The sequence below is a fragment of the Charadrius vociferus genome, unplaced genomic scaffold (assembly GCF_000708025.1).
Source record: "Charadrius vociferus isolate BGI_N301 unplaced genomic scaffold, ASM70802v2 scaffold97, whole genome shotgun sequence".
Taxonomy (NCBI): domain Eukaryota; kingdom Metazoa; phylum Chordata; class Aves; order Charadriiformes; family Charadriidae; genus Charadrius; species Charadrius vociferus.
In genome coordinates, this window is record NW_009649316.1 from 3,521,284 (window position 1) to 3,535,397 (window position 14,114).

The window sequence follows — 14,114 nt, forward strand, 5'->3', positions numbered from 1 at the left end:
TTTTTTTCACCAGCTAATAGCGTTTAGCATTTCACCAGGCCACATTAAACTCAATGTACAAGCAGTTAAGAAAAGTACTGTATCTGGCACTGTTTAATGTCACTGACATGAAATGTGAGCAGCTGTGCCAGCATTCCTGAACTCTGAAAGTACTTTACCTTTCCTCTGTCTTTTGGCAATTAAATACATTTTAATACATTTTGGGGAAATAAATACATTTTAATACAGTGCTATAATGTTAGGAAGGTCAAAGGATTAACTATGTCTTGTCATTTAGATATTAAAAGAAATCATGACCATTATAGTCATAGAGGTACCTACCTGCCTTTTATCTCTGGCTTCACCAGGCTGAGAATTTACAGTGCTCTGTGAGTGGCAGAGCTGCGTCACAATTTAATGAAAATGCTCTCCCCAGTTTTTCAGTATGTATGCACAGTCACCGGAGGACATTCTCATTAGACATCGTTGGGCTCAGCTTTAATCTTTGAAGAAGCAAGGCCAAAACTCTGATTAATATCAACAGGCACCAAAAGCCTCTATTTCAATGAACTTTTTTTTTAAAAAAAAGAACCTTCATATTTGCTATGTATGTCAAGAATGTGGATGTTTTTCCTTTCTCTGCTTGTTTTTATATTAAAAAAAAAAAAGACGATAACAGAATAACTTTTTTTCTGCTGATTTTGATTTTATACACCTGAGAAGAAAAGGAGCATTTGCCTTCCAGCACAATTAAGTGATCCCTTTCAACAGATGAATCTTTGCATGAATATGGCCTCACTGGCCTTCGCGTATCAGCTGGACAGCTGCCGAGGCTGGTGGGCTTCTGCTAGAGGGTAACTTGTTCCTCCTGGCCACTAATCAAAAATTCAGTTAATTCTAGGGCACCCATCACAGACAACAGTGCAGGGATTTCCAAGTGTGTGGGAAGATCCTGGGAAAGAAATACCAGGAACAAGATCTGCGTAGGAGCAAGAAAAATCCATCACTATCCATTTGCCTGTTGTTTGATTGGAATTTTCTTTTGATGCATTAAAATATCCCTCAGCGAGATCCTCAGGCTATGTAAAACCAGCCTGACTCCACCAATTTTGTAGTTTTCTGGGTGATTTATACCTGGTGAAGAGCTTTACTAGCTTGCATGGAAAAGAAAGGAAGACAGTTATATGAGGGGGGCTGAGGAAACATTTTTCATGGTCAAGATAATACAAGAACAATGGGATCCCCCAACGCAGAGAATGGAGCCAAAGAGGCCATGGACCATGGAGTCAGAACAGATGCCAAAATGGAAATCTCCCTTTCCAATGGTAGTTATAGCATCCTGGCAACCAGCTATAGGTGGATTCAGTTTTGAACCAGGCAACAGGTGTGTCCTGTATCTCTCTCTTTTTTTTTTCAATATAGTGATGTGTAAATCAAGTCAAATTAAAGCAAATACCACACATGCTCACATCAAGGCAGTACCAGCAGATTCCTTTCCAATTTACGCAGAGAAAAAAAAAAATTCATTGCCAGAGGCAGCTGTGTATAGTCACTCGTAACCACATGCCTTCCTTGAAATTGGAGGGATCGCAGTTTATGAGGTCCAGAATCCCATGTGATGGTTGATTTCCAGTTTTGCAGTACAAGAGAAAAACATTTTGAAATTACAAGATTGTCAAGATGCAATTGAGCTCTAGAGACACGTATTCCTGAAGATTCCTGGGAAGAGTACAGTAAATTTTGTAAATACCCTTTTTCGGCATTTATTTGTTAAGTTTTAAAGGAAAAGGGTACTTTAACAGCTTAGAAATTATCAGGACAACTATTTAACTGTCCTCCAAATCATCCAAAATCGAAGGACCAAATCTTGTGAAAGGGCAAAATTTCATAATCAGACCTTGGAAGCTACAGGACTTTTTAGGCTTCCAGACACCCACCTACTTAATGACTTCCATTTATTTCTGACTTGAAGAAGAACTAGTAACAGTCTGTGTGTGAGTGTATGACTTAAACACTCAGAAGGGAAAATGGTATCTGGATTTCTCTTACCACAGTAAGCACTGGAGGTGAGACAAAATGTCTCTGATTATCCCTTTAGGCATTTGACTGTCAACATAACAAAGAGGAAAACACTAAAAAAAAAAAAAAAAAGGGAAACGCTGCTTTCGTGTGAACTCTGCACAAAATACAAAATACATTGTGGAGTTAATAGCCCGATATTTAGCTGATTTAAACCAGCATTGTTACGTTACAATCAAAGAACCTCTGCCAATTTACTGTAGCTAAGGATGTGATTAGCTATTTCCATTGCCCGGAAAAGCACAGAAAAAAAGATTTTTTAGAAGTTCTTGAACAAAACCGAGCAATATTTTACTATACCTTATGTATGTGATTCTTAGATATGGGAAGAAAAGAGCCCTTAACAAAGTAAAACCAGCAAATTTATTTGTGAATGTTATCTGACCATGCTAAATAGTTTCCATTAGTAAACAAAGTTCAGTTCAATACCAGATTATCCATTTTTTGTGAAGCTGAATTCAAATTGCTGCTTTTCTCATTAAAAAGGGATGTTCCCCTTAGATTAAAAGGAAGGTGGACTATATCAAAACCTCTTCCAATCCAGTTTCAATTCTTCCCCTACGGTGTCCCTATTCTCAATTCAGACTTATTTCTATATTTATTTAAGAAGTCACTCTTCCAGGATCTCATGATGTCTTTAGCACATGGACGGAGTATGGAGTTTGGTGCCAGGAATGCAGTGGAAGAAATGAAAAAAAAAAAAAAAGAAAGAAAAAAAAAAGGGAAGATCTGAAAAATAGAACACAAAAAACACAGAGAAAACAAGCAAACAAATGAACCAAAACACACTGGGCTTCAAAAAGGAGCAACCACAGTGGGGTTCCGCTGCAATTTGATTATGTAATAACCTCTTTTCTTCCCCCAGAAGGTAGCGCAGTGCCGTCAAGTTCAAATGTAATACAGAGGATGTTGTTTGTTAGAATGGAAACAAAGTGACAAGCTAGTTATAATGCCAGGCCTGTTTCCGATACTTGGGGAGAAATACGGGCGTTATGTGTTGAGTGTCAATTTGAGTTAGTTTTATTTAGGTCCAGGAACAGAAGGGCTTTGCCTCGCTCCCAGGGCACGCACAACAAAGGTTAGACCCTTCCCATACGCCGAGTTTACTTTAGCTGTAAATTATATGCTGCAAGAGCGAAGCATGGCATTTCTTCTGTGAGTGAAGTACTGCCAAATTGGTCTGTAGAGAAGAAATGGCTCTTCTTTAATCTTTTCCTTAGTATTTGTCACGGATCAAATTCTTCCACCTTCTCGCAGCGCGCGGTGCCTTACCCTTAAGAGCAGCCCTACTGCTGGATATGGTATTACTAAATTTGAGGAAGGTTTGTCAACTCTCTCCGTGTTCTAATCTTGGGGGTGGGACCGAATCAAAAGTTTTGCACGGATTTTTACTTGTGTTTTCTCCATAGGGAAAGGTGCTTTGGATGGCAACTGGAGTCAGAGACAGGGATCCGTACCTACCCACAGAACTAGACTGAGAAGTCTGGCAAGTTTCTGGTACTTGACATACAGCATACGGGTTTGTATGGATCGATGTTTAATTAACAGTACCATGGGCCTTTCTGAATCAAATTACAAAAGACTATTCAGCCATAGTTTGTCTCTCAACCAGTCTTGGAATAGGCTTGTTTCATAACTGAAGAACTGTGCCAATTTCAGCTTACTTCTGCTAACACACTGGGATTGTCATGATCATGCAGTGTAATAGAAAGGCATATTGGTAATTCGGAATACAAGGGAACAGAAGTGAGTTTTGCAACAGTTACTCTACCCATGATTTAAAATAGAGATGAACAAAGAGTTAATGACTAATGATTCTGTTCAAAATCAATCAGATCAACCACCAATTTGTACATAATTGATTTTCTACTAAAATAATGGTACAAGACAGCTTTCTGCAAGTGGAGAGTCCAGTATACAGATTTTTAAGGTTCTGCTTCTTTTCACTTACATTATGTCCTTCTGGGGACAAACGTTTAGGCAATTACTGTAATTATGATAAGAACTCCATTTCCCATATGAAGTACAGAAAATGAGTAGCCACACAGGACTGTATAATTACATTTACCCCCCCACCCCCCCCAAGAAAATCTTTCACTCAGACAGTATGAGATTGTTTATTTGATACATCAGTGTTAAAATCATACAAACACACATGGAAGAAAATTAGGAATTAAATTATGTCTTCTCTTTGAGTCCCGTTAGGGGAGCTAAAGGGAGCAAAGAGAGGACAAAGTAATGTGAACTCAGTGTGAAGGAATGTAGCTAATGTTCCTTATCTGACCTCATGCTGAGCCACAGCACCAGTGCGGAGCAGTTCTTCTATGGCATCATCCTCATAACCCAGCATGCCCTTCAGTATCTCCACTGTATGCTGTCCAACAAGCGGAGGTGGTTTGGGATGTGACACAGCAAATTCACTGTATCTGACACCTGGTCCTGTAAAAAGAGCAGACAGGAGGGAACTATTTTCAAAAGCTACTGACCATATTTATATTTAAGTCTCTATGTTAGTTTAAAGGAAAGTATCTCATTTTCACAGCAGTCATCACAGAAATGTTATATTTTGGAATTACAGACTAAAAATATTCCAGTTCAGAATAATGTACCAATAAGTAGAATTGCTGAATATTCATCCAAAATTAAGAGAGTCTTCCCCTTGTTCCCAGCGGTATGTACACTGGGGTGCTCTGAGACATACTACTTCATACTTGTACCACTCTCTGCTAGCTGAACATCAATGCCCAAACGATGCCCAGCCCACACAATGGGATATGGTGCAGAAATCCCCATACTCTGTCTACAACAGGAGGCAGCACAACCATAAGAACACAGTGAAATGTCAGGTTAACACACTTTTACTGGTGTCGGAGCAGTGCACTGGATGATGGGAAGCACCATCTCCAGTAAGATACAGCTCAAGTACCTCCACAGCGTGCCCCATTACCTTGTGGTAATATGGAACTGACATCATGCACAGCAAAGATATGTCCAGCTTGTTTTATGTTTTCTATCAAAAATATAGATAGCAGCAGCTGTAACAAACTCAACAATGGTTTATTTACTCTGGCAAGAATAATTTCAAAGGAAATCACTTAGGGAAGCTGGCAACAATATGAAGACTTTTGTGTTTATTGCAGGTAGTCAGATCTCACCTTTCAGCAATCCTCTGTAGTGAACTGAACAGAGATTTTGTATAGTTGCTTGCAGACTAGTAGCTACACCATTACTGTCAGTCTCAGAAGAGAGAATGAGCCACAAATTTACTCTGAGATCAAAAATGAGGCATAGAAAGACTGTTTCATAGAGAAATAGAGGACAATAATTTTGCAAATTGTCAGTTGAAAACTGTAATACAAGATTCAAGAACCTTTGATGCTTTGGACAATTGGCAAAATGATTCCTCTATTCATATTTATGGTCCCTATTATATCATCAAAAAGAATTTACAGAAAAGGCTGTACATAGTTATGTCTCTGCCTATGACACTACAGTTTTACTTAGAAATGCAAAGAAATACATAGGTCATCTTAATAGGCAGAACTGTGTTATTTCTGTGGCTTATTTCTGAAGGAATAGGATGTCAACCAGCAAGGGAAATGAACCACAGCAAGAATTCATCCTACAAGGGCATGAATAGGAAGTTCACTATTTGAGTTACTACTTATTTGAGAAGAGATGCTGACAAAGGTCTTGCAGCATGCCAAAATAGGCCGTTTTTTCAAAAGTCTTCATCCACTGTGATCAAATTGTTAATACAGTAAAGGTATCCACCTCCAAGTGTGACAAAATAAGATAAAGAATGCTTAGAAAAAGAGGTTTTTTCAAGCTGATTTGATACGTTCCTGATGAGTATGCTCCTGGAAGAGCTCAGGTATGGTTCCTGTGTTTAAAAAGGAAACGAGGCTGAACTGGGAAATTATGGACCAAATTACTTAACTTCAAGTTCCATTAAATACCGGGGCAAGTAACCACACTGAAAGTTTACTAAGGAGATGAGTAACAACACCCAGCATGTCTCTATTGAGAACAAATAGTATATGCTTGATCTCTTGTCTTTCTACCAGGAGAAGGGATGAAGGTGAGATACATCTCGTCTAACTTTAGATGCTAATAGCCTAAATTTAGATGTTTAGTTGCGTAGACTCCCTTTGGAGTCACTGCAGATGAAAAGACACGCTTACAGTGTAGTTCTTCTAAGACACTGGCAAATGACTAAACCTGGCCAGAGGAATTGTGATCACCTATGTGTCTCCATAAAGCAGAGGATAGACAAGTACCTTAGATGCAGACCTCCACCACCCAGACATCAAAAGTCAGGTGAGATGACACTCTGACCACTAGGATGCCACATCAAGATTTGACTTTTCAAATTCTCTGCTATTTTCCACAAACTCACTAAAGAAACATGGAGTAAGTAAATCTGAAGTCAGGTCCAACACTACTGAGAGGGAAATCACATTCAGAGAATTGCTACCTGGGATGATCTAAAACAGAATAATGTTTCGAGTGAGCTCCAGAGCAATCTGTTCAGGATGAAGCACGAATCAGTATATTTTTAGTGGGCTGGCTGATGAAACTCAGATCATACCTGTTCAGGTTTCTGAGGACTTCAAGCTAAAAATGACTGTGAAGCAGATTTCACAATGACCTGGCTATGCTGGAGAAATGGTCTGGTAAAACAGGGTGAAATTCAACAATGTCAAGGGGAAGGAACTACATTTAATTAGATAAATACAGGGCAGGGAACAAATAGCAAGGTAGGAATAGCTAGGGGTTATTCTAGATCACAAAGTGAAGATGAGTCAACAACATCATGCTGTTGCGAAAAAGGCAAGCGTCATACAGAGATGTACAAACAAGAGAGAAGCCTGCAGGACTCATGAAATAATCTTTTTGCTCTAGTTAGAGCTGACAGGTCACAGCTGGAGCAGTGTCTGGTGTGAGGCCCCCACTGCACAGCCATCTGGAACACCTGAAAAGGTTCTACAGGACAGCAACTGAAATGATCAGAGGAAACATGACAAACTCAACAAAGTGGGATCATGGACCTAAAGAGAAGGGCCAGGGAAAAACGCCTTCAAAACTGTCTTTGAAAAATGTAAAAAACAACCACCAACAACAAAAGAATCTCCAACGCCCCCAAAAATCCATGTAACCTTCTGCAAGGAGGGAGTAAATCCTTTTTCATGTACATGATGACTGAGAAATATTTAATTAAATTGCTACAAAGGAAACTGAATTCAGGTACTAGAAAATAAACTTTTATAACGTTAGGGGTAGCAAAATACTGAATGAGGCCATGCGAGGAGGCTGCGGAGCTCTTATCAATCAGGTCTTTAGGAATAAGAATTATTCTAGCATAGCTGATCCTAATGCTGATCCCTGGGGCTTGCTGATAGATTAGATGACCTCTCACAGTCCCTTTCACCCACTAATATTCATGAAAGCTAAGAAACAGCTCACATCAGGGATAACTTTTCTATTAACTTATTCTTTTAATTCTACTCATTTTGAACACAGAATCACAGATGTTAGGGGTTGGAAGGGACCTCTGGAAATCATCCAGTCCAACCCCCCTGCCAGAGCAGGGTCACCTACAGCAGGTTGCACAGGATGGCGTCCAGGCAGGTTTTGAATGTCTCCAGTGTGGGAGACTCCACAACCTCTCTGGACAGCCTGTGCCAGTGCTCTGCCACCCTCAAAGCAAAGCATGTTAAGATGGAACTTCCTATGTTCAAGTTTGTACCCGTTACCTCTTGTCCTATCACTGGGCACCACTGAAAAAAGAATCGTCCCATCTTCCTGGCACCCTCCCTTTAAGTATTTATAATGATTGATAAGATCACCCCTCAGTCTTCTCTTTTCCAGACTAAAAAGACCCAAGTCCTTCAGCCTTTCCTCATAAGAAAGATGTTCCAGTCTTCTAATCATCTTCATAGCCCTCACTTCAATTTTCAGAGGAAGTCTCAAGTGAGAGATCAGTACACTTTAAAGGGACAGGTGACATCACTAGGCAATATTTGTATTAATTCCTCTTCCAAGGACTGTCTGAGGGCTAAACTGGCACTAGTGCAAGCCACAGGAATGATCTATCTGTGCCAACTGAAATGCTTCTGAAGATAATTTCAGAGCAAAAATGCCCCTTAGAGATTTATTAGTCTAGAAATTCAACATAGCCACAAAACTATTAGGCAACTCCTATTTAAAATATAATAATATATAGATACAAAGCAATCTTATTTCAGGTGTGTGTATCTGAGAACTCTTTACACCGAGAAATCAGCAAACCCTCAAAGGAACTAGTTTAGTAGCTGTACACTTTTCACTTGCTTGTTCAAATTTTTGCTAGGTTAAAAATTGCATATCTCAAACCCTGGGATCTTCTGCAGTGATATCGAAAGACACAGAATAAAACCTCTAATGAGAGAAAAACAAAATTGACATTAAGTGCACAACAGGCATAGAATGTTTCACACTTCCCAAAGAAATTAATCTTACAAACTAGAGCATGCTAGAAAATTGCACAGCAATTATAAAACCAGTGTCTTCCTTGAGCTTTTATTGTTTGATGCATAATTCATCATGCTACTTTTCACTTTGATAGAGTTATAAAGTTATCTACATTCATTCAAAGGAGCTACTTGCTAATGATCCATCATTAACGATTCTCTGTTCTTTCCTTGTGTAACTTCTACTTGGCTTCTGTGTCAATTAGGAGGGTGCAAAGCTTGCCAGTCAGGCTTCAGCAATCCCACGCTCCTACTGAACAGAACAAGGCTCCCAGAGAGCAACCAGCAGAATGCTATGCAAATGCTAATTAAACACAACTGCCTTATGAGGAAACCATCCCTTGAGGCAGAGAGAGGTGAACTGCTTTAATTAAGGTCAGAGGCATTTGCATGTGGGTGAGTTACAGGGAGCCTTGCAGATGAGAACGGGCCTTTGCTGGGGTAGAAGCAGGGTTGCTGGTTGGAGGAGGTACGGCAGCAGTCACCTGTGTACCCTGGCCGCAAGCAGGACACTATACTCTACGCAGCCATGAAGTTAAAGGGACACATATGGTCACCTGAAAAAAAGCAATGAAGGAACGAGTGGTAACTGTGAATTACCTTTGTCCTGTTAAATTAAAAGGAGCCTGTTTCTCTTTTTGCTTTGATTACTGTTGCCAGTAAACCAAAGAGCTCTTTCACTACATTTCAGTTATAGGCTTATCTTCTTTTATTATTATTATCATTTTTACTTTGGCACATTGCTAAAAAACATACTGTGCACACCATGTAAAGTACAAGAGTTAATAGCGTAACAATAAATCAAAATTTGTACCCAATAAATCCAAATTTGTACCAGGTGCAACCACAATGACAACTGTACCAAGATATCTTGAAGACTTCCCCGGTACTTGAACTCAACATCATCATCATCATAAATTCTGTTTCTTTGGTGCCTATCTACTACAGTACTGCTAGGCATCCAACCCAGCTATTAGGTTAAGACATACTAAACACATTAAAGCAAAAGACAAAAATGAAATAAAACCACTGAAAGAGGTCCACAGGAGGCACCCTGCAAGAATGAAATGCCTTTTGAACATACACCCTAAACAGGTGAAACACGCGGTAGTCTTTGCAACGTGTCTCTGGGCATTGCTGAGATTGGGGGCTGCAGAAGCAAAGTCAGTTTTACTTCACAAATAGCGGAAATTAAAGTTGAATTTGAATGATAATAAAGGTATATAGCACAGTATATAAAAGTGGATAAAGGCAACAATTTTTGCTTTGTCCGAAGAAATAGCAGTCCTGCGGCATTGTGCAGCAGTCACCAGATAACACTTTTTCTACAGCACAGGTTAGAGCATATTGAAGCAATCTAACTCTCAAACTATGTAGAGGGAATCAGGCCTGGGGACAACTCAGGGAAAAGTCATGATTATTTGTTACTATTCAAGTGGGACAAGGAAAAGAAAAGGGAAGTTTGAACTAATGTGTGTGTATACATTCTGCTTGCAACATATCATCTATATTTGTGAAAAAAGAGCAATGAGAAACCCAACACGACTCATTAGTTATTTCTACCCCAGCTCTCAGTGTAGTTTATATACATGTAGGAATCAGGAAAACAAACCAAACACTTGTGCCTCTTCCAATAATATGGTGTTGCTACATAACAGTTTTGCAATTCCAATGAAATATCATCAGCAGTCAACAGCGATGGCCCAGAGCCAACACATTTGCACCCAGATCCCATATACACTACAGGTCAAGTGTTTGGAGTATGCAGTCAGCTGGTTATGAAACTGGCCTAAAGGAGGATCAGCAGAAAACAAGCAGTGACTTTTAAGGCAATGAAAAGGAAAACACCACCGAGTAAGTCAACAAGAGCGGCTCCATAGCAGCCATGAAGGACATTTTGGCATTCGAAGTGATGTGTCCAGGGATATGTTACCAGGAGTAGACCATGGACACTTCATTTTGAGTGTCTGGTCTCTTCCCTTTGGTCCCAGCCATGACTTCTATCAATCCGTTATTCACAGCTGTGAAGATGGGGTGCCAAGCACACAGTACAGCCCAGCTTGGCTACACTGCCTTTACACCAGGATTCTCCTTGGTGAAACACAAAGTCAAAAAGTACACACAGACAGAAAAGCTCATTAGAAAGTCCTGCTACTACGAGTAGTGCCCATAGGCTTCAAGGAAATCTCCGAAATGAATGATCCGCTCCATCTTAACTGGGCAACTACCACATTTTTCTATTTCTTACCACAGATCTGAGAGTTTGGGAGCTTGGGGGACTTTTCAGGAATCTATTTAATCACTGGGAAAAATGCTTTCCTTTTGCATTACGTTAGCGCTGGTGATTTACCTTTTAAGAAAAACTTGTAATAGATTATTTAAAAAGCAATTAAGGAGATAATATTCAACGACTTGCTCCTCCTTCGCACACTGCAGCTTCCACTTCCTCCCCCACTTAGAGCACAGCCACACAAAGTGTTCACTTGGCATCCAGCACAGCTGAGAGGGCGGAAAACTTTGGCAGGATGAGTAGGAATGAGTAACTGAGAGTGGAGAGGACGGACAAACTTTTTCAAATGGTAATAAAAAATAAGTAAACCTGTTCTAGGTGCTATCCAAACACAGATATAAATAAACAGTAGCAATAAACAGTAAAATCAGTAGGGCAGTAAATAGTATCAATACTAGAAACATCTAAAAGCCATTTGTTTACCTTTTTTCATTTGGCCAATGCTGACTGCCATGGGAGAGCTATGAGGACCGTACAATGTCACAAGAGTCAAGAATGTAAAAACTGAAGCGTTGTGAGGAGAACAAGTTGACAGGCAGAGCATAAACGCAGTTTATGTGTGATAGCCATAGATGGGTGTTCTAAAAATCAGGCCACTTTTAAACCCACACTTAGGCATTCAAAGCATCCATTACATAATTCTTAAAACCCTTTGCCAAGCACATTTATAAAAGTACTTTCTTACCTGAAGGTGCATATATAGAAATGCATTAAGAAACATTTTATGTATTTCCTATCAGCCAACATCCTGGATATAATCAGTGTAAATACCACTCAACATTTATATAACGCTTTACATTTTCCAAGTGTCACCATACTAACTGTACCTAATTAATCTTGCTTGACTGCTGGAGTAAAGGAAATCATTTATCAGTCACACTGGTTGCATATTTGAGAGTAATCCTGCATAATTACACCATTCAAATAATGCAATTTTGCGAGAGGACTCTTGGCACCAAAAAGCTTTAAGAAAGTTGCAGTAAGGTGGTGTCTACTGCTTCCCACGTGTATCAGCTCACAAGGCTGAAAATTTGGCCTAACTTTTTGTCCAGACTCACATGGTCCCACTCCTTCTCAAAACCCCCAAAGACCTTAAGAGAAGATTCAAAGAAAGACAGGAAGGAAGATGACTAGTAAGAATACCCAGAGGTAGCAATTTTAAGAACCATAAATTCCCTAGGTAATAATCTGTAACTCCATTTCCTAAGGAAACAAATTTACGTGTCTGTGCTGTCTTTCTAATCATCTGTTTGTCTGCCTTGTCCCTGCCACACACAGTAACTTCTGAACCTGTCAATCTTGAGAAAAGTTTAGAAATCCCAAGGAAAATTAAGTTCTTACCAGTGTTGTGAAAATTGGCAACTACTGAAGGACAGACACCCAAATTACTGCCCTGATGACATTAAAAGAAAAACCCAAAGAACTCAGCTGCTATATATTCTGTTTGGCTGCAAATAGCTCACAAGTAAGTACAGATGCAGCTCTGTAAGAGTCACCTAGCACATACTGCCCGTCACTGGGAAGACAAAGCATAAGGATCATGAGGAAAGCTGAAAACATCACAAAGGCTGCATATAGGGTTTATAAAGGATGTAAGTCTGAAGAAAAACAGTAATTAGTTCCAGTGTTCATGGAACAACTTCTTCTAGGCATCTTTTCTACAATACTGTGGAAGGTGTATTCAGCCTGTGCAAGCAAGGAAGTTAGAGACTTCTAATTTATCGTAAATTGCTATTGCAGGAAGGAGCTGAAAAACAAGATGGCAAAGAAGAGTAATTGGGAGAAGCCCTACTAAACTCTAAAAGGAAAAACCTGGAGAGGCAAGCTTAAACTACTAAAAATCCAAGCTAAAAATGTAATTTGTCTCAAGTCATAATCTAATCAATACAAAATTCGATACATAATCCCACCACAGGATGCGGGTTAACCACAGGATGTATACCTAATGCAGAAATTACGGGGTGAGGCTGAAAGGCTTGTGCTATGCAGGAGGTCAGACTATATGATCGTAATGGTTATTTCTAGGCATAAAACATATGAATTTCTAAAAATTGGGAAAACTGTTTCCACACAACAGAGATGGAGTTAAAATGACCTACCCGAACCTCCTTTCCTACTTAGGAGTTCAAGCCATGTATTGTTTCACATAGACATCTTGACTGTACACCCAAAGGCCTTAATTACTATATCTTAAGGAGAGTAATTAGTGAGAAGTGTGCTCCTAATACGGAACAAGAAAAATTAAAACGCTACCTGAAGTGAGGCTCTTGTAAGGACAGAGAATTGCCTAGTTGCGACATGCTCACATGATCCTGGAAGCTGAATCATGCCCCCAGCTGTGCAGGAAGGCAAGAAGTTCCTCAGGGCCCTCCTACTGAGCCTGGTGAAAACTATTTCCAAGTCCCATGCCTTGTGGTTAGTGTGACCCTGCACATTGGAATAAAACACGCCAGCCAACCCAGAAAGTGTCTGTATCTCCTCAGTACACCAATTTGTCCTTTCCTGTGTCCTGCCTCCAGCTATAGGTTAGATTCTTTGGCTCTTCAGAGACACCAAAAGTAATCCTCTTGGCCAGCTGTGCATCATCAGAGTGGGAGCAGATGAGCTCTTCCTTGCAGATGAGCTCTTCTTTACTCTTTAGGCAACCAGCTGAAGCCAGGATACCTGAAGTTGATTCTAGTCTCTTAATTCAGGGATGCAAGACAATGCACACTGAAGAACATACAGAGCCTGATCCTAAGGCTGGGTATAATTTTCTCTCTATTCTCTTACCCGCTAAAGAGGCACATTCTCAGGCTAGGAGGCTTTAAGCTTTTCCCAAACAACTGGCAAAAAGAACTAAAAATTGAAAGCCTTTGGGCCTTCTTTAACACAAATTTGAAAGAATGTTCAAAACATTCTCCCAAGGTACTTTTGAAAATATGTTTATCGCTCCCAAATACCCTGACAAGGTTCACAAGTCTGATCTTCCAGCTCCTAGGGAGTGTTTTTCTGTGGCCTATCCTTGAAGTCTTTGTCTAGTTATTTCTGTACCCTACTGTAAGTGTGGACATCAGAACAGGGCACAGATTATTGCAGAGAACAAACTGCATTTTTCTACACCCCATTTTTATACCTCTAAAGAGCAGACCAGCTCTTTTCAGTACACCTTGCAATGGGAATTTATGTTAAGATGATTATTTGTGATGGCTCCAATCACTCTTCTCTAAGTCTCTTTTCAAAACCAGAGGTGGCTGTTCTATAGGTCTACCTGG

The 14,114-nt window shown here is 39.9% G+C and overlaps 1 protein-coding gene across 1 annotated transcript in view; it reads right to left on the reverse strand.

The window, feature by feature from the left end:
* Positions 1-4,333: 4,333 nt before the first annotated feature.
* The window catches only part of SUGCT (succinyl-CoA:glutarate-CoA transferase), a gene marked incomplete at its 5' end in the record, with an annotated part of 292,991 nt that continues 283,210 nt past the window's right edge, over positions 4,334-14,114 (reverse strand). Inside the window, one exon of the mRNA XM_009889430.1 lies at positions 4,334-4,497. Within this exon, the coding sequence (XP_009887732.1) occupies positions 4,334-4,497 (164 nt within the window). The remainder of the gene's footprint in view (positions 4,498-14,114) is intronic.